The sequence below is a fragment of the Scleropages formosus genome, chromosome 17 (assembly GCF_900964775.1).
Source record: "Scleropages formosus chromosome 17, fSclFor1.1, whole genome shotgun sequence".
NCBI classification, from domain to species: domain Eukaryota; kingdom Metazoa; phylum Chordata; class Actinopteri; order Osteoglossiformes; family Osteoglossidae; genus Scleropages; species Scleropages formosus.
Window position 1 is genome coordinate 26,911,033 of NC_041822.1, and position 27,623 is coordinate 26,938,655.

General features: G+C 53.9%; 1 protein-coding gene across 1 annotated transcript; it reads left to right on the forward strand.

Moving 5' to 3' along the window:
• Nucleotides 1-1,249: 1,249 nt before the first annotated feature.
• Nucleotides 1,250-27,180, forward strand: igsf9b (immunoglobulin superfamily, member 9b). The gene is made up of 21 exons (XM_029259626.1): nt 1,250-2,281; nt 7,716-7,815; nt 9,171-9,374; nt 14,555-14,701; nt 15,191-15,342; nt 15,425-15,542; nt 16,363-16,504; nt 16,601-16,746; nt 16,847-16,989; nt 17,388-17,528; nt 17,632-17,748; nt 17,959-18,109; nt 18,808-18,919; nt 19,035-19,210; nt 19,311-19,543; nt 19,821-19,905; nt 20,640-20,810; nt 21,357-21,393; nt 21,975-25,427; nt 26,432-26,583; nt 26,729-27,180. The coding sequence occupies exons 2-21, from the start codon at nt 7,755-7,757 to the stop codon at nt 26,929-26,931; spliced, it is 6,144 nt and encodes a 2,047-aa protein (XP_029115459.1). The 5' UTR covers nt 1,250-2,281; nt 7,716-7,754; the 3' UTR covers nt 26,932-27,180.
• The last annotated feature ends 443 nt before the right edge of the window (nt 27,181-27,623 follow it).

The window sequence follows — 27,623 nt, forward strand, 5'->3', positions numbered from 1 at the left end:
TACAAATGTGTGTGTTTTTATGACATGTGACATGGATGACATTTGTCTCTGTGGTAAATGTAATGTATGTATGTAGTAAGTGCAACACCTGAAGTGTCGCCCTCTTGTGGAGGGAAAAGGGTTTATTCCCTGCAGGAAGAACAATGGAGCAAATTTACTCCATTACTCTACAGCGGTGGCGCAGTGGGTTGGACCACGGTCCTGCTGTCCGGTGGGTCTGGGGTTCGAGTCCCGCTTGGGGTGCCTTGCGACGGACTGGCGTCCCGTCCTGGGTGCGTCCCCTTCCCCCTCCGGCCTTACGCCCTGTGTTGCCGGGTAGGCTCCGGTTCCCCGTGACCCCGTATGGGACAAGCGGTTCTGAAAATGTGTGTGTGTGTGTACTCTACAGTATTACTGTGTTGCTGGGTTTGAAAGGCCAAGTGGGAAAAATTATGATTTCCTGGTCACAGGGGCTTGGCACCTCAGTTGTTCGTAAACCCTGGAGTGAGTGTCGCACCAATTTGTGTCTGTGTTCACGTTTACGTGGAAAGTTTGTGGGAAAAACAATTAGAAGCAGCTTTTTCGTACAGTGGAGCGAAACGAGAGGGTTCGTTGCGAGTGGAAACGACACACTCCTGCGCCAGTCACTGGGAAGGTAAAGGGCTGGTAAAGTGTGGTGTTAAAACAAACCAGAGAGCGCTGGGCTCTGGACCCTGGAGCCCCTGAGAGAGGATGTCCAACAATGGAGACAAAGGACATGAAGGGTGTCATACATCACTGGAGGGGAAGCAGAGCTGCCCTTGGTGTGAGAGAGAGAGAGAGAGAGAGAGAGAGGGGGACCCAGTCCCAACACACGTGCAACAAGCCCACTGGGGATGGTGCGATCGGACCCCTCTCACATATTCATAAAGGAAGCGGCGATGCCGTTGGGCCTCCGCACACAGAACAAGGGCGTACACACACACCATCTGAGCGTGGTAACTGAGTGCAGTGAGCAGCCACACACACTGACACTGAGCTTCCCTGCCAATATTTGCCCATGTTTGTGAAAATTGTCCCCAGATTCCGGAGCTCAAGAGCGACGATATGAAATTGACAGCACAGCTGTGTCGCTTTATTATTATTATTATTATTAATATATTAATATTGTTTGTGTCACAGAATCCCTCTACGGTTGTTCGAGGGGCGCTTCGCGTTACAAGAAGAAGTGCGTCGAATCGTCTACTGTGTAAATAGTGAACTGTGTGACACAGAGCAGCTCCAACCGACGTGTGTGTCTGTCTGTCTGTCTGTCTGTCTGTCTCACCGAGAGCCCCGCCGAGCAGCATAAGGAGGCGAGAGGCGCTCAGAGAAGCGCGGAGTTCGGCGCTGGACGCTGTTGGACTGAGCTGGACGGTCGCTGCGGAGGACAGATTCTCGAGCAGCCCCGGAGTCGGAGACGGAGAGAAGGAGGAGGAGGATCCTGAAGAGCGGGACGGGCTCAATTTATTTACCCGGATTTCACCGTGATTTCGTCTCGACTCGAGCGCGTGCGCGCTGCTCTCTCAGCCTCTTGTTTCTCTCTGAGTTTTTGTACTTTCACCTGCAGTTCGAATCGGTGATCCGCTTCGCTCATCGATCTCGTTGAGGAGGAAGAAGAAGAAGAAGAAGAAGAAAGACGAAAGACACTTTTCACCTAGAGACGTTACTAAGTATCAAACTTGTGGACTCGGACTCGGAGTCGGAGTCGGAGTCGCCGAAGAGGCGGCGGCCAAGTCTCCACGTGTCTCCGCGGACCTGGACTCACTGGAGCGAGATCATCTCGGAGATCATCATGTTCCTCAGGCTTCGCTTCGGACCTTCTACAAACGCTCCTCGGCAGGTTTTCCGCTCTGTGATGTGGTGATGATGTCCATGAGCCCATCTGGAGATGTGTGACCAGCTCACGAGACGCTTCCAAGATCATGTGGATCTAGAGTAGAGGATATTAATTAGCCTAGGGCTCACAGATGGATGTTCTCCACACGCTGGGAGATCTTGGCGAAAACAGGCGCACTTGGGAATAGAGTAAAACTGAAAGTGGAGCCCATCCTCAGGCTGAATCTGTCCTGGAGGTCCCGATCACCAGCTCATCTGTGAGAGCGAGGACTGGTACGCAGAAACAGATACCACATACGGTCTCACGCAGAACGAGATCCAGAGAGACAGCAGACCTGTGCGAGAGGAGGAGGACATTCCAGCCCTGGTCTCCACTCTTCAAACACCCCGTCCCTAATGGACTGACCACTTTCTACCACCACAGAAAGCACCAGGCTGAAGCAAGGTAAAGAGCTCCTCGCCCAAACCATCTCCCATCTCCCATCAGACACCAGGTCCGCTGCTGGAGCTCAGCTCGCTGCACTTGCTCCGGGACTTAGGGTTAGGTGAGGCTTAGGGGTTCACCCATTTTTCATCAAAAGCTCTAACTGTAGCAGCTCCTCGTCCCACCGAAGATGCTGCATTGTATGGTTCTTCATACTGTACCTTATAAAGGGATAAAGGGTCTTTCACAGCAGGAAGATGTTTAAAGGTAGAACAACCTGCCTGTTTTTTGGGGGGTTTATGTGGTTTGGGCTCTTACATCCCCTGAACAAGAGACAGTCCACCCACCTAGTGAACCTGTGTTTTACACACTCCAGGCTACACACCTCAACAGCTCCCTGTGATCTCAAAAGTGTCAACATCTTGTTTCTGGCCAATACTTTGTGTGTGTGTGTGAGAAGGTGGAGCAAACTGACATACCTGGAGAACAAGGAACATGTGGCCTTGTGTTGAGGCTCCAGATTGTTGGTGCTGCAACTGTGACGTGCTACAGGGGACGTTGTGCTTTAAGCTACTGTGTGTCTGTAGGTGTGTGTTAACATTTCCACGTGCTGCCTCATGCAGGATCCGAACACCACCTGTTTGTCTCCTGTGGAGACGTGTGGTGTGAGCGGTGCCTTGGGATAGAGCTCTTTTTCCATATGCCGCCTTGCCAAAGTGTTCTGATCCTGCAAACATGTTTAACTCTTACTGCGTTACCAAAGATCAGCCAAGATCTCTGTCCTTGTAGTATTTTTATTGCTCTCACAACCTCTAAGAGAAAATATTTTGTGCCAAAAAGGATTAATTTCTCTGCAAAAGTTAGAAACAAAGGGTAAAGCTGAAATATGCTGTTTATATAAACCTTCATATTCCACGCATTAGACATTATTATATGGAGGAGCAGTCGCTCTACCACAGTAACAGCTCAACGCCCTGGTTATGTCTGCTCATGATCGACTCCACTGTTGGCTCCATGTTTGGCAACTTTGTTTTGCTCAAAGATGAATTTCATTCATTCCAAAGTTCTGTTTTTGGAGCCTGAAACGTGTTTCCTCCTTTGACATTGCTGCCCCGCCACTCTTTCCATTCTGCTGCCTGCCGATGAGAAGCAGCCCCACAGCATGATGCTCCCACCACCGCACTTCAGTTTGGGGATGGTGTTTTTGGAACAGGGCCAATGTTACTTCTCCAACACTTGAAATGATTCGCTTTTTTGCCAGAAAGCTTGACCTTTTCCCACATCTTAGCTACGTCACTTTGATGCTTTGAAAAGGCTTTTTTTTTTCTTATTCAGTGCCACCACCTATACAGGCCAGCATTATGCAGAGGTCCTGATGTCGGCCCCTGATGCACCTCTACTCCGCTCTCTGCCACTGGACTCTGTAGCTCTTCCACAGTCGCCGTTGGCCTCTCAACAGCTTCCCCTGCAGGTCCTCATCTTAGGCGGATGGGCGGTTTTGAGGAGCACCCTTTTCAAGGTGGTGTTTCGGTGGTTCGGTCCACCATCTGCTTCTCTCTACATTTGTAAGTTTTCCTCCAATTTCTATGTGATGCTCTTTGACCTTCATATTCATTGTTGTTCTTGAGGATCACCGCCTGGCAGAGGATACCTGTGGGGTTGTTATCCATTAAATGGGGCCTGGTTTCTTCACTGGTGCACCGCTGGTGGAAGCCGATGGTGAGGTGGACAGGTGTCCTTTTTAGGAAAATGTCCTTTCCTGTTGTCGCTGTGAGCCACCAGAGCACAAGGTGTGAATACTTATGCAAGTGGCATATTTCACTTTTAGCCTTTGTTTATGACACCTGCAGGGAAACAATATGGACTAGATATTTTATGTCTGAGGTTGTGACTCTAAATTAAAAACGCAAACAGGGCAAAGGTGTGTGTTTCATGTGCGGTTCAGCACCCTTAGGAAACATCTAGAGGGTGTGAACGTTTTTCCCCAGACGCTCTATGATCACGTGTTGCTCATTTCCTCCTGGTTTCTCATGCTTCTAAACCAATGTGTTGTCGTTGTTGTTGTTGTTGGCATGTTTGCAGGGCTGCTGCTGGGTGTCTCTCTCTGCTCACACACACTCTTTTCAGCAGAATCTCTCTGCTTTCTAATTGAGCTCTGGAGCACCTGCTGTGAGCACACACTCGCACCCGTGAACGGAGGCAGACAGGCTGCAGCGTGTTCTCCCTTTGTCCGTGTGTCGTGTACACCATCATGGTTCTCTGCCCCTCCCCCCCTCCTTGCACAGGCACTTGGGGTCCTGCTGGTAAACAATGGGCGTGTCCCCCCTCCTCTGTGTGTGCGTGCGTGTGTGTGCGTGTGTTTTATGAGCTGACCGATTTCCACGATGCTCGCTCACATTGGCTCCTGTGTTCTGCGATGCAAGCATGTGCATGCACGCACGCACGCACACACACACACACACACACACACACACACACACACACAGGGTGCTTTCTGCCAGTCAGGCACTCTTGACACCCCTGGATTTCCATCACCACAGGACTGGGGAGGTGCAGAGAGAACAGGAGATGGACGTGTGGCCGTGTAGCAGCTCCTGCTTCGTCTGCTGCCCTGATCGGCTTGTCTTTGACACCAAAACTGTCCGGGGAATTTGTGTTGCTCCCCCCACGTGCCCTGGGGGTGGGGTAACTGTCCATTGTTGTGAGGCTCAGTTTCCTGCAACTTGCTTTAATGTCCCCTCTGCCACTATGTGAGCGACCGATTGCTGAAGCTTCGGTTCACTTGTCTCAGCGCGTTCGTCCCTGCAGGTCCCACCTGAAAGGGTTAAGTCGCCTCTGCTGGTTCTGCAGAACTCTGAAGGCCATTAAACCAGCAGATGAAAGCTCTTCTGGTGGTGTGTTTATTCCTAAGGACGTTGTGGGATTTGAACCCAGGCTGGAGGGACACCTACAGTTTGCTGCTGCTAAAGAGAATTTAGGTGGACACATGTCCCACCTGTCCTTCGGCAGGCGGCTCAGTGCCCGTCGCCGCTTCGCACCCTGCACCTCGGGAATGGTGCTTTTCTTTGTCTCTTGCCGAGGGAAGCAAGCTCTGAGGGGGGGGTGACAGCGGTGACGTGGAGCAGCGTGGTGTGTTTTATGGGGTAACCGCGGTAACTGCAGCGTCCTCACTGCTGGGAAGTGTGGGTCGGCTCCAGGAGGGCGGAGCTCCAACGTCCCCTTGGAACACGACAGCCCTCCACCCAGAGTGGTGTCCACAGCATACCTGACTGTCTCCTGTGGTGCCACCTGAAGGCCCCCTGCGAACCAAGCCAACCTCCCCCCACTCTGGGTGTAAGAGGAGCCTGGAAAGCAGAGCTCATTCCGCCACACTGGGGCTAAATCCGGGAACTTGGACCCTTGTGAGTGGAAGCACCCAGTGGCCAGAGGTGGAGGAGCTCAGATTCCCGGGCTGTAGTGGGTGACCGAGTCCTGCAGGTGTGGGGGGGCAACTCTATCAATGGTCATGTAGACCATGACCATAGTGCCAGTGGAGGGAGACAAGGAGCTGTGGAAGTGTGTGTGTGTGTGTGTGTGTGTGTGTGTGTGTGAGAGAGAGAGAGAGAGCTCGTACAGCTCCTCTGGTTACCCAGAGCACCCTGGGGCAGTGACAGTGGTGGTGATGATGATGATGGTAACAGTTATAGAACTAATGACATGCTGTGGCTGATGGAACTCTGTCCTCCCCAGTCCTTGTCCTGTACAGGATCATCCAGGATTACTGGGACAGTAACACAGCTGCTTATCAGGATAGTATGTGACACTGGGCACCCTGGGAGCCCCCCACACACACAGAAACACAAAGGCGCCACTTTGTAAACTCACTAACTGAGCCCTTCTGTGTGTGTGTGTGTGTGTGTGTGTGTGTGTGTGTGTACTGCGTACAGGGCAGTGGGTTAAATGTGTTCAGGGGGAGCGGAGTAGCAGAGTCCCAGAAAGGGCCCTCCTGTTGTACCATGGAGCAGGGTAAATTTCCTGGGTGACTTTGTGAAAACACCCAGCTGTATCCATGGCTCCTTCCACGGTGTTAAACAGCCCAGGTGCTTTCATTCCATTGAGTGCTAATGGGAGTGTGCATCGCCCTGAGTCTCTCTCTCTCTCTCACACACACAAACACACACAGGTCAAAATGCTGAGCCAAACACACTTGAGCAGCATCGCTGGGTGGAGCTGAGGAGCTGCAATCAATAAACCATAAAGGAGCATCAGCAGCACTTAGAGGGGTTTCTGGAGGCACCAGTGCAGGTCGCTGGGGGGCAGGTGGGGAGATGGGGGGGCATTCAGGGTGCCGGGTGCAGGAATGGAGCTCCATGCATCCTGGTGCCCTGCGGCTCCCTCTTTACACACGCATTCCGTGTTCGTTGGGTCCTGCTCTCAGCACTGCCTGCTGCTTCTGGCCTTCGGACTCTGTGAAAGGGGCTCCCCGAAGGGCCGTGTGTGTGTGTGTGTGTGTGTAACCAGTCACACACCTCTTCCTTGTGCACACACACGCACAGCAAAGGCTTCAGTCATTACACACAAAAACAGGGAGCTGCAGTCAATGTGTCTGGAAGTCACACTCTATATATGGGTGAGGTGTGTGGTGAAGGTGTGTGAAGTGTATACCTAACTCTGCATCCTTGTGTGTGTGTCCATGTGTGTGTGAGATGGAAAGCAGAGTGATTAGTGTAAGCTGCTGTCCCGGCGCATCGTGTGTTCAGCTGCGCTCTGCAGCCCGCAGGGGGATTGTGGGAACTGGCCGATGGGTGCGGCTCCGCGTCTCGCTCGGGTTCCGTCTCCACGGGGTTTTTATTCATAACTGAAGGTGAGCAGTGACCCAAAGTCCACTGCGGTCGATATTGTCCAAAGTGGCTGAGCGCACTGCTAACCACACTGGTGTGGGTTCCGCTCCACTGTCTCTCTCTCTCCCACACACACACAGAGTTACACTGATTTACCCATTGATACAGCAGGGTCATTTTTACTGTATCAGTTCAGGGAAAGTAGCTCGATCAAGGGGGCTGCAGCAGGAGGTGGGGATTTGAACCCATGTTCTTTGATTACAAGGTCGCAAACCACTGCCAGTAAAAACAGCCACACACACACACACACACACACACACACACACGCCCCATGACCCATGAGGTGTAAACCCTCACTGCTCACCTGTCAGGGATTGGGACACGACTGATGAGGTGACATGTACACAAGAGGATGAACAGGCCATGTTCCCGTGTCACTTGACAGCCAAACTCCACCCACCTGGTCAGTGACCAACCAGGTGCCTCCTGATCCCTCTCAGTGACACACACACGTGTCCTCTTAATTTCACTAAGAAGTAAGGCGTTTGCCTTAATCGGGTGTTGGCTCACACCTCCCAGGGTGCTTTGCAGGTGCCACACGGGCTGTGGGTGACAAATGTGCCTCCCGTTGACAGGCAGCGCGGGCAGGATGTGTGAGAGAGTGTGACGGCGCTATGGGACCCCGGCGACTCGGGCTCGTGGCTGTGACCGCCGCCGCCGCTCTCTGCCTCCTCCGTGAGTACGACTCCCTCCCTCCTTCCTCTCTCTCTCTCTCTCTCTCTCTCTCTCTCTCTCTCTCTCTCTCTCTCTCTCTCTCTCTCTCTCTCTCTCTCTCTCTCTCTCTCCTTCCTGGCTCCTCGTTGTCCTGCCAGGAAGCGAGGTGCGCTTCGGGAGCTCAGGGGCCCCCCGGGGAGTGGGGCACGTGGGTTGGAGGAGGACGCTGAAGACGAGGACGATGAGGAAGGTGGGTGTCGCTGCCCACTGAGGTCACTCTGGGATTTGTGCACACACCCCCTTTCTCTCAATAATGCCTCCTGCAAAGGGGAGGGGCCTGGCACCATGAGCGGGTGGGCACTGTCCCTCTTTAGGATTAGGGCTAATACCTGGCGGGGGGGCAGCATGTTCGCAGCGTGACCTCTGAACTCTGAGCTCTGGCTCCTCCCCCCATGGGCTCCAAACCCTTGGGAAGTTCATCGGGCTCCAGGTTCGGACCCCAGTCTCCGTCGCCCTTCTGTCACTGAGCTTCCTGCTCATTAACTGCGACACTCCGGTGCGAGTGTCACTCGGTCTTGTACAATTACTGCAGTAAAAGTACCAGGTGAACGAGACTCACTGGACTCTTCGATACACAAAAACAAAAACACAGTTCAAAGTCCCACGGAAAGATGTCTTTTAAAATAAATAAATGAAACAAATCTGCTGGTGCAGTAAAGAGGAGGAGTAAGAAGCGAAAAGGGCACAAATAAAAGAGCGACTGGGTGGTGCATCTCCTGGCCGTGGTCTAACTGCCCCGCTGGCGGTGCGTGGAGCAGCTAGTGTCCCACGGGCCCTGAGTGACCCTGCGCTGCCCAGAGAGCGTTTAGGGGGCAGCTGGGGGTCTTGACTACACACCGATGGGGGGGGCAGCTTGTCCCCGAAGTCCCACGTCCTTCTGCACTTTGGACTGCGGACAGCACACCCGTAGGGCAGCGGGTGCGACGGGTGCGCCTTTGGGCCGGGCCACCTGCACGTGGGTCTGGGTAGAAGAGTGCCGGAAAGACCCGGAAAACGGGGCAGCGTTACTGTGTGTTGCTGTGCGTTGCTGTGTGTTACGGGGTGGTACAGCGGGTTTGGTTGCCTCCTGCTCCTCGGTGGGTCTGGGGTTCGAGTCCCGCTTGGGGTGCCTTGCGATGGACTGGCGTCCTGTCCTGGGTGTGTCCCCTCCCCCTCCCCCCTCGCGCCCTGTGTTGCTGGGTCAGGCCCCGGCTCCCTGTGACGCCGCATGGGACAAGTGGTTTCAGACTGTGTGTGTGTGTGTTAATGTGTATTGCTGTGTCTACCTGACTGTGAGCCAGTGGGTCCATCCCAGGGTGACGTGTTTGTCCCCGCAGGTCCGTCCCGAGGCGCCGATCCCATGGTGCGTGCCAGGGCGGGGGGTGTGGCAGAGCTGGGCTGCAGCCTGGACCCCCCCCCATCAGGCCCTGCCTCCCGCCTCTTCCCGTTGCACGTCGTGGAGTGGGTGCGTCTCGGCTACAGCGTGCCCATCCTCATAAAGTTTGGAGTGTACACACCGCGCGTGCACCCTGACTACAGGGGTGAGTGTGACTGCACAGACCACACACACACACACACACACACACACACACACACACCCTTCTGGGTACAGCTGCAGGTCCTTGACTGCTGCATTACCTGTTGCACAAAACAAACCACACAAACAGGTGACTGTGTGTGTGTGTGTGTGCGTGCAAGAGAGACAGAGAGAGATCAATAACAGATGACAGATGATAAGATGGGAAACAGACAAGATCAGACAGGGCTGATTGTTATGTTAATAAACTGGGGGGATGAGGGGTTAGACATCTTTTTTTTGGGGGGGGGGGTGCTCTTAATGAGGGGTGTTTGTGGATCAGGGATCAGGATTAAAGAGGGCGGAGTTTCACTGACGGGTCTCAGGATTAAAGGGGGCGGAGTTTCACTGAAAGAAGATGGCTTTAGTGACCCACTAAGGAGAGCGCACACTGGGGGGGGGGGGGGAGAAGTGCTGTGCAATACAGTCATTGTCTCTCAGGGAACAACAGAGCACATGGATCTGATAGCCCCCCCCCTCCCCCCACCAGTATCCCGCCCCGCCACTGGTGGCCGCATGGATCTGAGCAGTATTTTCAAACAGCAGAATGTGTGACACATTTTTGTGCAGAGAGTGAAGTTAGTAAGGCTGGGGGGTCATGTACCCCTCTGTGGGGGGGGTGCGGTTACCGAGTTGCACGACAGCTCAGCTGAGCTTAGCCAAATGAACAAGCAGGTCATTCTGGGTTGTTCTGGAAAAAAGTGGATCCAGAGAATGATTTGAGTGTTTCCTCCGTGCTGCTCACGCTCGGAGGTCCCCCTCGATCCCGCGGCCGCCCGGTCCGACCTCTGCTGTCAGAGGGAGTCTGGCTGCGGGGCTCTGATCAAACAACCCCTCCCCCAGCGGGTCCTGGGGGGCAGACGGGGGCAGCGTCAGTGTGATCGGTGCGGACCCCCGGCCGTTACGCTCTTTGTCTCGGCACGCCCCCCCCGAGTCTCACCCCCAGCATCTCCTAGTACCCCTCCCCCTGCCCCGCAGGCTGTCCTCCTTTCACTCCCCCCTGCGCTGACCTCTGACCTCCAGGAAGGTGGAAACGATCGAGAAACACGGGGGTGTATTTACAGTGGCCGGTGAGGCGGGCGGCTCAGGTGCGGATGCCTCACCTCTCGGTTCTGGGTTCAAATCCCGGTGGAGATGGGTGCAGTTTGCCATTTAGAAAGGGCTTCAGCCAAGCTTCTCGTAGCGATCTCCGCTGTGGGGACCAGCAGCAGGTCTCGCCGCCGCACTGTCGCTGCCACCTCTTGGACGGCAACCTGAGGCTCCGTGGAACCCGGGGCCGCGAGACACCCGAGAGCCGCACGCACCGGGCCCCGGGGGGCTTCTCAGCCGAACAAAGGACCAAAGCGCAGGATCTGTGCTTTCACACGCTGAAGGAACCTGGGGGTCTGGGGCCACCTGAGAGGGGCGGAGCCAGGGCCAGAGGGTTTCAGGTGACTCCACCGCTGTCTCCCGGATCAGTGTCCCATACGTCTGTGGGGCGGGGGCGGGTGCGGGTGGGGGCGGGAGCAGGGGCTCTCGAGCCTGGAGCTGCGTGCTGGGAGAAGTTTGATATGGTGAAGAGTTCATGGAATAGGAGACCGTGAGAACCTGACGCCAGCTGGGCTCCCTTTCCAGAACCGCCGCGGGTCCTACAGCCATGGACCATGCCGTACATTTACCGCGCAGTTCAGACCGCATTAAGAGCGTTACCACAAAGAAGACGTGTCCGTTGTGACCGTGCGCTGCGGTCGGTGGCCCGTGCACACGGCATGCTGGTCCGTCACATGAGAAGGGCTGCGGAGAACCTGCGATCCGGTCGTTTCTATGGAGCCGCGAGCGGCATTCCAGCAGCCGGATTACCGCATTCCTCAGCGAAATGCCAGAACCCTCATCCTGGACAGGCCTCTCCGGTGCCAGGACACAGAAGTGGACGCGTGCGCCGAGCGCCGGGCCCCGGAACCCATGACCGACCGGAGCGACACGGGGGTCAGTGGATGGAGCTCCCTGTAAGCCGTTTGGCCACAAAGAGTCTTTCATAAGTGGGTTAAAGTGATTAGAGGAGAAGAGGGTCCGATGGGAGGGGGGTCCACAGGAATATGATTGTATTCAAATGCAAACACATCCCACAATGCACCTCTCCTCGTCTCTCCTAAACTCATCCGGACAGACTGAGAAAACAAGGGCTTGTGCTTTGAAAGGGCGTCAGACCCGTGTTCCCGCTGAGGTGCCAGTGTTGTCTCTGCACTTGGAGGGTGTTTCCCTCGCGCTTGTTCTCCCCCTCCGGCCCCCGTCTGCAGCCCCAGACAGCCGATCCTAATCCGGCGCTTTAGGCCCACAGATGGAACAGATTGGCTTCAGAGATGAAAATCTGCAATATTAGGAAGGGGCTAAAAGAGGCTCTGTGGTCAGGGGCCCTGTAGGACGTCCTGGCGGGGGCTGAGGGGTGTCTCTCCACATCCTAAACTGTGATGCTGGTGTTTGGATCAACTATGAGGAGATCGCTCACCGTTCCTCCTCTGCCTTCGTGGCTCCGATTAGTGTGGCTCATGATTCGAACCCGGTCCATCCCGCTCGAGCCTCTCTGTCTTCTCCATCAGTCAGCAACCTGGCATCTCAGTCAACGTTGAGCTGAGCGCACAGTCTAGCGTGACGGGAAAGTTTTCATGGTCATGCAGCTGTTACCGGATGGCAGTTAGGCAGCGGTCGCCGGTTCGAGAGCCCCGTTAGCGCGGTTAGGGCCGGGTGCTGCCATCAGCCTCTCGCCATGGGAAAACAAGCAGTGTTTTTTTTTCTCACCGGCCACACCCCTGGAAATAATGACAGTGGAGCGAAAACGTGGCCCGCGGTTAAAGCTTCCTAGATCTACAGAGAGTAGAATGTGCCCGATGAACTCGGCCACTGGTTCCAGGCCACTGCTCTCATCTTTGGAGATGCAAATCCAGCCAGATCGTCCCTCTCGCTGGCCATTGTCTGGACAGAGATTCAAATGAAAACAGCGTTCTCCCGCCTCGCTCACCCCTCCCTTGAGCCCGGTCTCTCCGACACACACTCTCTCTCTCTCACTGTGTCTGGTGCCATTATTCAAATCAAAACACTTTCTCTGTATAATTTCTTAAATCACAACAAGGGCACTAACTGCCCCCCGCCCCCCCAGTTCATCCCACCACGTTTCTACAGAAACCAGATTCAAATCCAAACCTTTGGCACTGGGAATTTTTGCTGTCATCGCTATGGTAACATGAGAGAATTAAGTTGCTAGGGTGGGGGGTGCAATAGGGATGAATAGATAGTTTGGTGGGGGAGTTAACAAAGGGTTAACTGTCAGGGGAAGAATATGAAATTGTGTGTGTGTGTGTGTGTGTGTGTGTATATGTGTGTGCGTGTGTGCGTGTGTGTGCGCGCGCGCCGGTGGAGAGCAGACCCCACAGTGAGAGCGGCGTCTCCAGCCTCCTCCTCACACCTGCTGCTGTTTGATCTCCCCGTCACTGCAGGAAGCTCTTAATGACAGCGCCCCCTGCGTGTCGCCCTTCCGGGGGTTTGTCGGGACGCGTCTCGCGGGACTGTAATGACACGGTGCCGCTCCACCATGGGGGGGGGCTCCACTGTAAACCCCCAGGTGCAGGGCGAGCAAACGCCCCACTGGCGCCAGAGAGAGAGAGAGGGTGAGAGAGAGCGAACCGGAGGCCCTAAAACAGACAGTGCAGTGCCTGAGGGACGTGACACCAACACACTGCGGTGTTCTCTTCGCACAGAACGTACTCGGTGAGCACAGCGTGGCCATAGAGACAGGCACCTAGTGGGGGAAGGAGACTGTGTGTGAACATGGCACCATATACATACACACTGTCACATGGAAGGGGAAGAGGTGTGACTACACACACACACACACACACACACACACACACACACACACGATGATTAGTCCACCATTACAGTAATTACACACACTGCTGTTGATACCAGTTTGTTTCCACTCTGATTATTGTCTTTTTATGATAATTATTAATGTATTGATTATTTTTTGTTGGGAAACATTGTTAATTTGTTTACCAGTGCTTCGGTAACACGTGTGTGACTGGCAGACATGCTTTAGTGATGCTCTGTGTTAGGGTTATATGTTCACAGACAGTTATTTACCCTGTTTATACAAGTGGGTAGTTTTACTGGAGAGGTTCAGGGAAAGTACCTTGTTTCAAGAGTAACGCAGCTTGAGGTGGGACTTGAACATGCAACCTTTGGGTCCAAAGGCAATGCATCGAACAGCTACTCTAGCAGCTCCCTCCGGCTGTTTCTGTGGCCTTAAAGGCAGGAGTGTGTGTGTAACCTGCCGGTGTGGACGTTTACACAGCTGGACATGATGACACACAGGTACTGTCATGTGGTGCGAGGAGGCTGTGCAACAGAGCAGCAATTTTCACACTCGGCGCACATCCAATACCTGGCTAACACACACTCGGCGCACGCATCCTGCTGTCCCCACAGCTGCTTTGGCTTCATTCACAAAGTTCCTCTTCGGATCATTCAAAAGAACTTCATTGAGGGAGGGGAAAGAATGGGGGTGGGGTTGAGGCCCAGTCACCAGGCAACCAGCAGATCGCATTTCAAAGCCCATGAAGCTCTAAGAAGGAGAATGTGGTCAAGTGTGTGTGTGTGTGTGTGCGTGTGTGTGTGTGTGTTTGTGTGCGTGTGTGCGCGCGCGTCTGCACACAGGGGGAGGGGCAGGGGGGGATGTCTGTAGGCTTGTTTACATTTGAATTTAAAGAAGGCAGGAGACAAGTTTTAACTAAGAACGGGTCTGTGTGTTTGCTGCTCATGGAGTGGACAGAAGTGCAGCATTAAAGGTTTTTCCGAGAAATGCGCAGCGTGAAGATGATGGACGCGAGTCACACAAGGGACGTGGATGACAATGAGGACACAACCTGTGGTTTGTTTCCTCACCTGTGATGAGGAGTGAACTTGCATTAGCGCGCGCACACACACACACACACACACACACACAGACAGACAGACAGTTACACCTTTTGCACAGCAGATTTGTTTTCAATCATTTGCTCTACTTTTTGTCCCTTTTCACTGTATTTACTGCATTTTTACTGTGCTGCAGTTTGGACTGCAGGCTCCTCCTGCCACTCGTACCCGGCTCACTGGCGCTGTGCTCTTGTGCAGGACGGGTGTCGCTGAGCCGTGGCGCCTCCCTGCTCTTGCGGGGGCTGCGCCTGGAGGACGAAGGCTGGTTTGAGTGTCGCATCCTCCTGCTGGACAGAGCGACAGACGAGTTTCGCAACGGCACCTGGACCTTCCTCTCAGTCACTGGTGTGTGTGTGTGTGTGTGTGTGTGTGTGTGTGTGAGTGAGTGACACAGTTAGGGCTGGTCGACCCCTGTGGCCTTTGTGTATGCATGTCGATAGACTTGCTCATCTCTGCACTCTAGCGCCCCCTTCAGTTCATTTGTGTCCCTAAGGTTGTGTAGTGATTTCTTAATTTATGTTGCCATGTTTTTTTTTTCCTCTGTCTTGTACTCACATTTATTTTTTTGACTGATGATGGTGCTGCAGATAATAATAATGGCTCTGGACTCCCACAGCCCTGTACTGGACCAGTAGTTAGTGAAAATGGGGAGGAAAATGCATTTCTGAGTACACCTACCTGTACGCAGTACGCTGCTACCTGCTGGCTCTCTGATTAATAAGTTAATATCCCTATTATGAACAGATATTTTCCACTGCGCTTCCTTTTGTTCTTCCTCTCCCGAGCTGTCTGGGCGCTCACGTGTGATGCTCTGCTCCTCCTCCTCTGCTGTAGCCCCGCCCACCTTTCTCAAGACTCCACCCCCTTTCCTGGAAGCCCTGCTGGGCGACTCGGTGACGCTCGTATGCGTCGCCCACGGCAACCCTCAGCCGAGCGTGACCTGGAAGAAGGACGACGCCCCGGTGGAAAAACAAGAGACGGTCGAGGTGGGCGTGGCTCTGCACTTCCGTGCTCGGAACAGATGTAGGAATTAGTTGTTGATCGGAGCTTTCGCTCTTGGGCTTCCAGCTGGCCAATGGGACGCTGACTTTGGCGTCAGTGACCAGGGAGGAGGCAGGAACATACAAATGTCACGTGTCCAACGCGGAGGGAAACCTCACCCACGCCACACAGCTGCTGGTCAAAGGTCAGTGTGCGGTGACGAGTGACCCGGAGTGACCCGGAGTGACCGTGAAGCGTGACCATGTTCTCAGGTGGGCGATTAACAGGGAGCCCAAATGGCTGCGCGCTTCAGACACGTGTCACTTTGCCCTGTCCTGGGTGTGGGGTGTGGGGTGTGGGGCAAACAGGGCACACGTCAGCACCCTTTGCTCAAGGAGAGATGCTGCCCCCTAGTGGCTGTGCTTACAGTCACACTGATGTGAGTTGCACCTCAGCTTTGTGTTTGTACGCGTTCACATTTATTCATTTAGCAGAAGTTTTTCTCCGAAGGGACTTGCAACATCAAACTGCTCCGAATTATTTACCCAGTTATACAGCTGAATAATTTTACTGGAAAAATGCAGGCTAAGTTCCTTGCTCAAGGGCACTACAGGTGCAGGTGGGCTTCAAACCTGCGACCTTTGGGTCCAAAGGCAGCAGCTCTGACGACTACACTACCAGCTACCTTTTTATTTACATTTTTTCTTTGTCAGGTACTTTTCTCCAAAGTGATACAACTGAATATATGAGCAACAGACAAAGACCTTCAGTCTCACACACACACACACACACACACACACAGGACTATGGACACACATGTTTGTGTGTGTGTGACACCACCATGTTGTTGGTTCGCATCCCTCCAGTGTAGCTCCTATAAGAGTGACATTCAAATAACAAATATAAAAAATTATGTTCCTGCCTCGTGTTCTCGTGTAGTTTAGTTTATTAATTGTTTCTTTGCAGGTTAAAAGATTGGCCCCTCCCCGCCATTGACAGCTCTCTTTATGTGTGACTCCGCTCAGGTCCTCCCATCATCATCATCTCCCCTGAAGACGCGACTCTCAACATGTCCCAGGATGCTGTGCTGCAGTGCCAGGCCGAGGCCTACCCAGCCAACCTTTCGTACATGTGGTGGAGGGAAGGAGAGGACGTCCACCACATAGAGTGAGCGGCACTGAGCGCCATCATGTGGCTCAGTGTGGCCCCACAGTCGGGGTCATTTGCTGATGAGCTCCGTTTTCACTCTCGTGCTGTCTGCAGGTCCCTCAAGTTCCGCGTGAAGGTCTTGGTGGACGGCTCCCTCCTCATCCCCTCCCTTGTCCCAGAGGATGCTGGGAACTACACCTGCATGCCTAGTAATGGGTTGCTAACTCCACCCACCGCCTCTGCCTACCTCACTGTGAGGCGTAAGTGGGCAAGTGTGTGTGTGTGTGTGTGTGTGTGTGTGTGTGTTATGGACTGTCTCTTTCCCACGATGGCTCTCACTGTCCCACCCTTCCATCTCAGACCCGGCTCAGGTGATGCGGATGCCCAGGGAGACGTATCTGCCCGCGGGGATGGGGGGGGTCATCACCTGTCCAATCAGAGCGGACCCCCCCATGCTCTATGTCAACTGGACCAAAGATGGGGACGTCCTCAATCTTGACATGGTACTTCTGAGCCCTGCTGTCTGTTGGCTCTGTGGAATCCCTTGGAGGTTCCTTCTGTTAACTGCTTCTTGTCCAACCCCCCCTCGTGTCTCACCGTGTCCCTGCTCGGTCACCGCCCTCACCCTGCCCTGTCCCCGCCCTCCCTCCCCCACTGTCGGCCCTCGCTCCACCCTGTGCCTGCCCTTATTCCGCTGTGTCCTTGCCACGCCCTGTCCCCGCCCTCGCCCCGCCCTCCCTCCTGCACTGTCTCTGCCCGTATTCCGCTGTGTCCTCGCTCCACCCTGTTCCCACCCTCACTCCGCCCTTTCCCTGCCCTCGGCTCCCTGTGTCCTTGTTCCGCCCTGTCCTCCTCCTCACTCTACCCTCACTCCACCCTGCCCCACCCCGTCCCCGCCCAGTTCCCAGGCTGGATGGTGAACTCGGAAGGCTCCGTCTTCATAGCTACAGCCAATGACGACGCAGTGGGAGTTTACACCTGCACCGCCTACAACAGCTATGGAACGATGGGCGAGTCGGATCCCACTTCGGTGCTCCTGCAGGTAGACCCCCGCGTTGCCGTCTCCTTTCCAGCCACGCGCTTCGTGGACGGAGCGCACAGGGGACATCTCACCGTACGTCTGTCCCTGCTGTGTGGCCCCTCAGGATCCGCCCTCGTTTAAGGTGGTCCCCCGAGCCGAGTACCTGCAGGAGGTGGGCCGGGAGCTGGTCGTTCCCTGCCAGGCCCGTGGTGACCCCGCCCCCAACACCACCTGGAGCAAGGTGAGCGCTCACAGCTGACGGCAGCGAAGAGGTCACAGCGCAGGGTATTGGTATTCCATAATTCTCAGCTTCAGCTCTCAGTTTGCTCAGCTACACCTTCGCTTAATTACGCTTCATTTAAACTTTGCTTAAATTCTCTTGGACATGTGGACAGATTAGACAATTAGATGTATTTCGTATGGTTCTTAACTCCCAACCCTCCACACTCAGGTGGGCTCCGCCCCCCGCTCGTCGTACACTGTGGCAGCAAACGGCTCTCTGGTACTCCGCCCACTGAGCAAGGACCACCAGGGGGCGTGGGAGTGCCAGGCTACCAACCGTGTGGCCACCGTCAGCACGAGCACCATGGTCCTTGTGCTAGGTGTGTGTTCATGGTTTAGGGTGGTTCGTGTGTGTGTGCGTGTGCGTGTGCGTGTGCGTGCGTGCGTGTTCATTTTTACCTTCACATTTACATTTTTTCATTTATGCGACGTACAAAACGGAGTAAACAAAAGAGTAGTAACAACAGACAAAGAGCTTTAGACACACACACAGGACTATGGACACACAGCTTGTGTGTGTAACACCACCATGTTGCTGGTTCACATCTCTCCAGTAGCTCCTCTAGAAGTGACATTCAAGCAGCAAATACATGGATAATCATAGAAGATGATGTTGGACTCACTGATAGAGCTGTCAGGAGTGAAGTGGCTCTCAGGGAGATGGGTTCGAGACCCTTCTTCAATGTGGGAGGGATTCAGCAACTCTGAGGGACACAGGTAGCTCATTCCACCACTATGGGGACAAAACTGAGACTTCTGATTTTCACACATTTCAGTTTTCACTCCTTCATTGTACCTGTTGTCCAGGTGGATATGTGACAAGCTAGATGGTGTACTTTGCTCAGAGGTTCACCTGCTTTACCACAGTCTACTGGTCACTGATGAGGAGCTCAGTGTCTCCTACCAGAGCAACCAGCCTGGTCACTCAGAGCTCCTGACTGATATAACAGGTAGTCAGAACCCATGTGCTTATGAACGTCAAGTGGATGTTCTCACACTTCCCTCGTCTCTCTCTCAGGCACCAGCCCCCATGCCGTGTTGGCCGTGTCCGTGGTCCCGGAGGTCAACCAGCTCAACGTGTCCTGGGAACCCGGTTTCGACGGGGGCTACACCCAGAAGTTCACCGTGTGGTCAGTGTGTTGGTCAGCATGCTGGACAGTGTCCTCGGAGAGCGGGACTCGACCGGCAGCACTGACACTGTGCTATGAGGTAGTGACCCATGTCCTCCCCGGCCCCTGTGTCCAGGGTGAAACAGGCTTCCAGGGACAACCACGAGTGGACAACGCTGCCCGTTCCCCCGTCCAAGAGCTCCCTGCTCGTGACAGGTCTCCTCCCTGGCACCAAGTACCAGCTCAGCGTCCTGCCCCAGAACAAGCTGGGTTCAGGGCCCTTCAGTGAGATCGCCACCGTCAGGACCTTGGGTTGGTACCACCCACGCTCGGGAGGGGGGCCTTCGAAGCCGATGTCCCGCAACACCATCGGTCCTCTGGGCCTTTTTCAGCTCTGCTCTCTGCCTCTCAGTCCCCCCAACAGCCCTCGTACCAACAGCAGTGCCCAAACTGGCCCCGCCTTCACAGCTCTCCGTCAATCAGACATCAGAGGGGATCGTGGTGCAGTGGGCGTGGCCTCCCCCACAGGCCCCGCCCATCACAGGCTTCGTGCTGCAGGCGCGCCAGCAGCGGGGGCAATGGCAGGTTCTGGATGGCGCAGTGGGCAGAAACAGCAGCGAGGTTCTCGTGCAGGGCTTACTGAAGGTGGGACTTCTCTGTTCACTGGTCTGTTGTGCTGTTTCAGGCAGTGCTTTACGCAAATACGCCATTAATAGTACTTTTGTACAGTATAACCGTTCTACTCGAATAGGTCGTCAGCTGGACTCATTCTAACTCAGTAATAGAAGGACACATATTGTCTTTGTCTAACCTCGTTACTCAAGGTGAAGTGAAGGTTGTTATGAAGGTTACTGTAACTCTCAATAGATTTGTGCTGATTTGAAAATTTTGACCCCGATCCCCCCGCTCCCTCCTCTTTCAGGACTCCATCTATGAACTGCGGCTGCTCTCTGTCAGCGATAACGTGATCAGTGAGCCCAGTGAGTCGGTCAGCGTTTCCACTGCAGGTTCGAGCTCCTCCCCTGCCGCACACCTCCACTGATCCCGTCCCAAAACCCAACTGTTATGCTGCCGTCACCACGGTAACGCACCGTCAGGAGTCTCGTAATGTTCGCGTACGGGACAAACGACTCGCCGCACAAAATCATTTATCAGACAGTTTAGTTTTGTAACAGACAGTTGGATAAGAACTTTATTGATTCCAGAGGAATTGGCAAAAGGCTACAGCAGCGTACATATCGCAGTATAGTGACAGAGGACATTGTAGTAACACTGGAATAAATAAATATCACAGTTAGACAAGTATAAAAAAGTGCAAAGAGGTAGAAGGCAAAACAGGCAACTCAGGACTCATCGTGGAGTCCAGTGTCCAATGGCAGCAATGACCTCAGCAGTACGAGTAGCTGTGAGCGTGTATTAGTGTGACACATGCACACGCACCATGTCTACAACCACTTGTCCCCGAGCGGGATCGCTGCGAACCGGAGCCTATCCCGGCAACACGGGGCGCAAGGCCGGAGGAGGAGGGGACACACCCACGACAGGATGCCATTCTGCTGCAAGGCACCCCAAACAGGACTCGAACCCCAGACCCCAGACAGTTCGGAAAAAATGCAGAAAGTGGTTTTCTGTGATCCCGTGGCTGTTCCACAGCAGGGCTCTTCTGAAGAACTGCGGTGAGGAATCAGTTCTGATGTCGTCACACAGCCGGGAGATGTGCAGTGATTTGCTGTGATTTCAGGAATGGAGGTGTATCCGGCTCGCCGAGGCCTTCTGCACTTCATCCCTGAGCCGCTGCTGGCCGGCGTGGTGGGGGGGGTCTGCTTCCTCTTCGTGGCCATTCTCTTGTCCCTGGCCATGGCCTGCATCATGGGCCACCGGCGAGAGCAGCGGCGGAGGAAGAGGAGGGACGGTAAAGACTTGCGGGTTCCGCACACAAAGAGCATTTGCCAACTCCTACATCACTTTTACATTATTTGGCTGCATGTTTCACCAGAGCAACTAGGCATGGGCCTTTCTCAAGGGTACAGCAGCAGGGTGCTTCCCATGACTTTGCCCTGCAGTCTGGTGGTCTGAACCGTTTCTTCTGCTGTGTTGTATTCATTTCAGATCAGCTGGTGCAGCTGTCAGTCAGCTGGAATCACAGCTCTGTCGCTTTATGTACCTGCGCCGCCTGCGTATTGGTGGTTAGGGACATGGTTAGGGTTGGCATTAGGGCTTAGGAATATGGTTAGGGTTAAGGTTAGAGGATAGGGGTTGGGGTTAGGGTTAGGGTTAGCCAGTATAAATGCTGCACTAATCTACTTCTTCACAAAATTTCATTCAGAAACATGACCATTGTCTCCCTGCCATCTATGCAAGCATGTTTGTATTTTGAGTTGATCTTGATTTTGCATCTTGTCTTTTTATGTATGTGATTTGTGGCATGGTGTGACCTTTGCCCCGCCCACCCTTCCAGATCTCCCCACTGCCTTGCAGAAGAGCCCACCTCCACAGTAAGTGCCCCTTGTCTCCCCTGTTTCACTTCCCCTCGCCCACTGGGCTGTCGTATCACTGTCCCCCCGCTGCCTTTCCACTGTCTCTGTTTTCACACCTCAGGATGCTTTTGAGTCTAAGAGCCAGTCAGTCTTTCTTTTTATGCCGCATGTAGACTCTCCCTCATTTCTTGGGTACACCTCGACTTATAGGACCGAAAGAGACAGTTGTTGGGATGATAAAATTTTAGCAAAATACAAGTGGAGTAGAGCTGAAAAGCCCATTAATGTGTGCTGCCATTTTACTGAGTAAATGACCAGTTAATACTTTCTTGGTTAGGGTTAGGGATTGGATCCACAGTCGCTACGGTCTTTTTTTTTTTTTGGCTAAAGGTATGTTTTCTTCATGTGGAGGACCCCATTCGTGCTCTACGGTCAGTGAATTAAGTGTGGAACTTATTTGTCCATTAAAGAGCAAGTTTATCTTTTCCTCCTCTTCTCTTTCTACCCCTCTGTTCCTTGTGTAATTGGTGCTTCTGCCCCGTCTGGCACCCCCTTACCTGCTCTCTCGCTCTCTCCGGCTCTCCCTCTCGTTCCTGCAGAGCTCGCTCGCCTCCTGACAGCCCAGACAGCATACTGAAGATGAAGCTGTGTCCTCCGCTCTCCTTCTTTCCCGGATCATCCTCCTCCCAGTCCGACCGCTCCTCCTTCGACAAGGCCAGCCGCAGCGAGTACCAGGACCAGCGGCAGCAGCTCCTCACCAGCTGCTCACCTCCTCCTCGATACACCCTTTTCGAGAGCCACCTTGGGGGCTTGCCCTCCCCCACCGCAGCCCTGGAGTCCATCTCTCGGGGACCTGACGGGCGCTTCGCTGTCCAGCCCTACGAAGAGGAGCGCACTACTGCTCACGTTCAGAAGAATCTGAAGAAGGAGTTCCCACAATGCACTACAGGGGGAAGTGGCTCCAGCAGCAGCAAGTCATCCTTCAGAGACTCTCCAAGGTCAAATTCCCTGTGCTCTGACAAGGACGGGAAGAGGGACATAGCTGAAATTGTGGTCCAGAGGCAAACCCGACAATCGCCTCAACAAAACAAGGTAAGAGCTAAGAAGCTGTCTCCTCGTGGTTGCTTCTACTCAGACGATGAGCGGGGATGCTCCGACAGGCTGCTGGACCGAGCGAGCTTCTGCTCGGACAGCGGCGAGAAAAGGGCCCGAGACTCCCTGAAGAGGTACCGTTCATTGGGCTGCCAAGGTGACCTCTTCCCACCCCTGAGGCGGCAGGCCAAGGAGGAGGGCCTGGGGCAGGATAGGATGCGATACAGCCCCTCCAGCTACCTTCCCGTTCGCAGGGAAAATCGGGGCACAGGCTCCGGCACCACCATGTTTCAAATGGAGAACGAGCGAGAAAGTGACAGCCTGAGCAAGTGCCTGAAACTCGCCCAGGAGAGAGAGCAGATGGAGAAGGAACTGGAGCGATTCACGAGTAGCCAGAGGACTCGAGGTCGAGCAAGAGAGCAGGTCCAGGTCAAGGAAAACCCAGCTGGCAGAGATGAAGAGGACCCTGTATGGAAACTGCAAGATGTCCCTCTCCGACAGAAATCCCAACAAGCCAGTGGGCAGCCCCACCGACTCTCGGACTACCGCAAGGGCTGCTATTTTGGGAACACCAGCAGTCCGATGGAGCAGATCTCCTCACCCTATATGCACTGGGACATCAGCCCTGTTGACTCCATCACCAGTCTAGTGGCTGTGCAAAGCCCCCTAGAGAAAGTCCCACCAAGGGCCCCCATGGTCTCTCCTGCAGAAACCGCCCTAGCTGTGGATTGTTCCCCATCTCCGACCACCCAGTGCTCCTCCCTGTCCCTCCCCTCCGCTGCCCCCGGTACTTCCTTCATGTCTCCTGGGGACCTAAAGGAAGCAAAGTCAAGGCGTCCGGAGAAAAGCCTGCTGCAACAGAGTTTCTCGCACGGGAGGTCGCTGCCAGAGGAAAGTTGGGCCGCTGAGAGGTCAAGGTCTGAAGGCACTTTCCTTTCAGAAGGAGCCAATGACAGAAGGGCAAGTCCTGCGCTTAGCTCAGCACCAGTGTTTAACGTGCTACAAATGGAGCGAAAGCAGGAGTCAGAAGTGAAAAGTGCTGTTCGGGCCACAGAAGCTATGAAGGGATGCCAGTGGAAGCGCCGTAGCGCTGATCGCTGTGACTCTATCGCGCAGAACCTTGTAGAAGGAGGAGGCAAAGACAGGGACAGTCCCTCTGGGGGCTCCACTCTGCCTTATGATTTCTGGAAATCTGGGGAGAGAAAAGGAGCCGCAGTGAGTCACAGCGGAAGCTCCCCAGTCTCCCCAGAGTTTGAAAAGGAAGGCGTGAGGATTCGTTCGCGGAAGAGCGACAAGTGCCTTTACGGCGACAGCCCCGGTCGTGTCTCACCTTTGGCCTTTACAGAAAATGAGGCCGAAAGCGACCCGTCGCATTTTTCTGTCTTGAAAATGTCTGAGTCTTTTAAAGCCGAGATTGTGCCACAGGCTCCCAAAAAGCCCCTGCTGCAGACCAGTGCGATCCTGGAGTATCTGAGCCTCCCAGGGTTCATCGAGATGAGCGTAGATGAGCCCGCTGGTGAAAACGAGGCTTCAGGCTCAATCCAAAGGAGCTCAGAGCAGGGGCTTCTTTTACGAGAGAAACCTGATGTCCTCCCAAAGGACTGGGAAGCTCACAAACCTGAGACAAAGTCAAGTCAAAAAAGTGCTGAAGTTTTAGAAAATAAACCTCCAAGTGGAGATTCAGGACTGCATGGTAGACCTTCCTCGAAGCTCAAAGCTGAGGACTCCAGAGGGAAGGGGGAGAATCCAGACAAAGGTCAGGAGCCGTCGCATAGCCTAGAAGAACTTCAGCAGCATCACGGTGACGAGTCACAGCCTATTTGCGCAGATGCATCTTCGGGCTCAGAGGTGCGATGGGCCATCAACAATCTTGGTGTGAGTCTGGTGCCACCATCTAGTGCTTTGAAGCAAGAAGCAGGGAACGCAACCAGAAAGTCTGCATCTTCCACTGACAGACGAGAAGCTGCTTTTGAATCGTCCCAAAGACTTGAGGGCAGCAGGAACAGTAAGGCATACTCGAGGCTTTATCAAGCACCCACATCTTTTATGAAGAAGTCAGCAAGTGTAGGTCCGAGCAGATCGCTCTGGGCTGTGGCTCAGCCAGGTCCACCTTTGAAGAAGTCAGTGAGCCTAGGGTCCCAAAGATGGGAGCATTACAAGATGCCCCAAAGTCACACCTCTGACAGGCTTCATTGCGATGATTTCCCCCAACCAAATGTCTTAATGAAGTCTTCAAGCATCTCTCCTGCGTCTCCTTTCTGCCCAAGACAAGGATATGACACCTTCCGACCTCAGAGCAGCCCTGATGTTGAGAGCGCTGCCCGCACGAGCAGGTTCTCAGGGGTCCCATATCGTCTCGGCGTTCAACCTTCAACCAAGGACCTACTGAAGCGACCAGACCATCCTGTCCTTGCCCGTGCTCCCACCTCCACCAGACGCCTGTCGCCTGACCCTCGGCGACAGGCCACCGCTTTCCCTGAAGTGTCCTGCAGGCCCGCAATGTACCAGGAAGCTCTAAGGTCCGTTCAGCACATAGCGGTTCCTCGTGATCACTACGGCCTGCAGGTGCCCCAGAGGCCAGGAACGAGAGGGGTGTACGTGCAACCACTGGACTCCAGGTCAGGAGCTCAGAGGGTCTCCCTGCCCCGGGGCTACAGCTGGCCTTCCCCCTATCACCCACACCTGGTTCCCAGGGAGACAGCCACAGAAGGGTTTCGAGAGAAGGATGTCTGGAGGGGAACGGAACCTGAAGTCCGAGACTGCAGGGACGCGACGGAGGGGCGGGCGAGCTATGCGAGCCAGAGCAGCGGCAGGGGCAGCATGGGGCCATCCTACCCTCACGGCCTCCTGCGGCAGTCCCTCTCGCTCACCCCCACCCTCACCAGCTCCCCAGAAACCGTGCAGGAGATGAGGAGGCACAGCACCGAGGCCGATGCGGTGCGACGGAGAGCCGACAAAAGGTGGGCCTCAGCTTTGCGTTTGCACACATTTATATTTATTCATTGAGCAGAAGCTTTTCTCCAAGGAGACTTGCAAACTACTTACAATTATTAAGCCAGTTGCACAGCTGAGTAATTTTACTAGAGCAATTTAGGGTAAGTACTTTGCTCAAAGGTACAACAGCTGGAGGTGAGAATCGAACCTGTGACATTTGGGTCCAAAGGCAGCAGCTGTAGCCACTACCCTACCAGTTGCCCGTTTAGTTACATTATTTACATTGTTTTCACTTGTCAGGTATTTTTCAGCAGTAACAGACAAAGAGCTTTAGACACACACACACACACACACACACACACACACACACACACACACACACACACACAGAGGACTACGGACACACAGCTTGTGTGTGAGACACCACCATGTTGCTGGTTCACATCCCTCCAGTAGCTCCTACAGGAGTGAAATAGAAATAAATACAAAACATCGCGTTCTCGCCTCGTGTTTTTGTCTAGTTTAGTTTACTGTTTCTTTCACGCAGATACGCCATCGTTGAGCTACAGTGACCCTGTCTGTCCAGTGCCATCGGTTTTTGTCGCTGCCCATTATAGGAGTAGCTGCAGGTAAAATTAAGAGAAAATATGGGGGCAGCTAGTAGTGTAGTACACCCAAAGGTTGCAGGTTCGAATGTCACCTCCAGCTGTAGTAGCCTTGAGCAAGGTACTAACCCTGAATTGTTCCAGTAAGCGTGAATGCTCACAGCACCGATATCTGGATTCAGTACATTCAGAAACTCAAGTTTATTTAATAATCAGTCGAGTTTTGTGCATATTTTACTTGGCTGTTTTAAGCTTTTTAATAATTTTTTTGTGCTTTGGATTTTTTAGCTTATTCTATTAATCTTTATTTATTGCAAATGCTACTTCAGTACTTCATTTAAACCTGATTGATCCACAGATTATTAGTGAAGTATTTATGTTTACTTTGTTTAGTAGTTTAATTTAATCGTGTCTTTCATGAGGAGGAACACGTACGTGGACGAGAGCTATGAGTGGGACCAGGCTGACGTCCCGGTCGATTTGTACATCCTGGAGGAAGAGAGCGTCGACCACGAGGGCCCAGCGAGAAGAGATCGACCTCACTCCGCCATCGGCCTCGGCGACCTGCAGAGCAAAGGTGGGGAGCGGAGCCGTGGCGTGATGTGACGGTCCGTGTCACGCGATGTGCGTCTTCTGTCCACGCGCTCATTGACCGCCCCCCCCCCCCCCCCCCCCACATGTCTCCCTCTCTGCACCCCCCCCCCCCACCCTCCCTCTCTCAGGCCTGTTCTCCTGGGCCAGCGCACCTCCAGTGTTCGCACCCCAAACCGGTCTGTACGGCCGCTCCCTCAGCGAGGCGCGCTTCAACGCCCTCCGCCTCGAGTACCAGGAGTATCGTCGTGCCCAGGAGTGCGCGCGCTCCCACCGCTCCCGCCCGACCCCCAACCCCGACTCAGACCCCGACTCAAACGCGGCCCTCCTCTGAGCTCCCTGCGTCCACCCCCATGTGCTCTGCTCAAGCCCTGTGTTGCCTGTACTTCCCCACGTGTCCACTAGGAGACGCCGCCTTGTCTGTCAGGTTCCTCTGTGTGGTGCGGTTTCAACAGCTTTGGAGACTTTTCTTCAAGTCCTGTGCGCTTCCCCTCAGCTGACTTCCCTTTGCCACCACTTTGACCAAAAATGTTGTATTCCAGGGCACTTGCTCCTCATTGTACCGCCATACCGGAAGCGGCAGCGGAAGTCTGTCTGTAATTTATCGTGTTGTAATTTATTTTATTTGTACCTCCAAAGTGACCTTTACCACTAGGTCACAGTCCGTGTAAAGGGTTTTAATACCACAGACTTCCCAAGACTTATTCTCTCTTTAGCTCCTGTAAAAATCTTTGATAGAGCCATAGTAAATGAAAGCCACTCTGTATGCCTTTTTATTTAAATAATTTTTCTTAACTCTCAGCTACATTAGAATTAAAACTAAAGTAACTAAAAATAAAAATGCATCTTCTCCATAAACTCCAGTTCAGTCCATAAACATGCACAACGTTCCTCAGCTTTTACTCTTCGCTCTCTCTCGGGAACCCCTGGCGTGAGCTGTAGACACCATGGAAGCGAGTTGGATTAATGTGGTTCCCCCGCACTCCGTACTGTCAGCCGTCAGCTCGGCACGTAGACACACGTTGC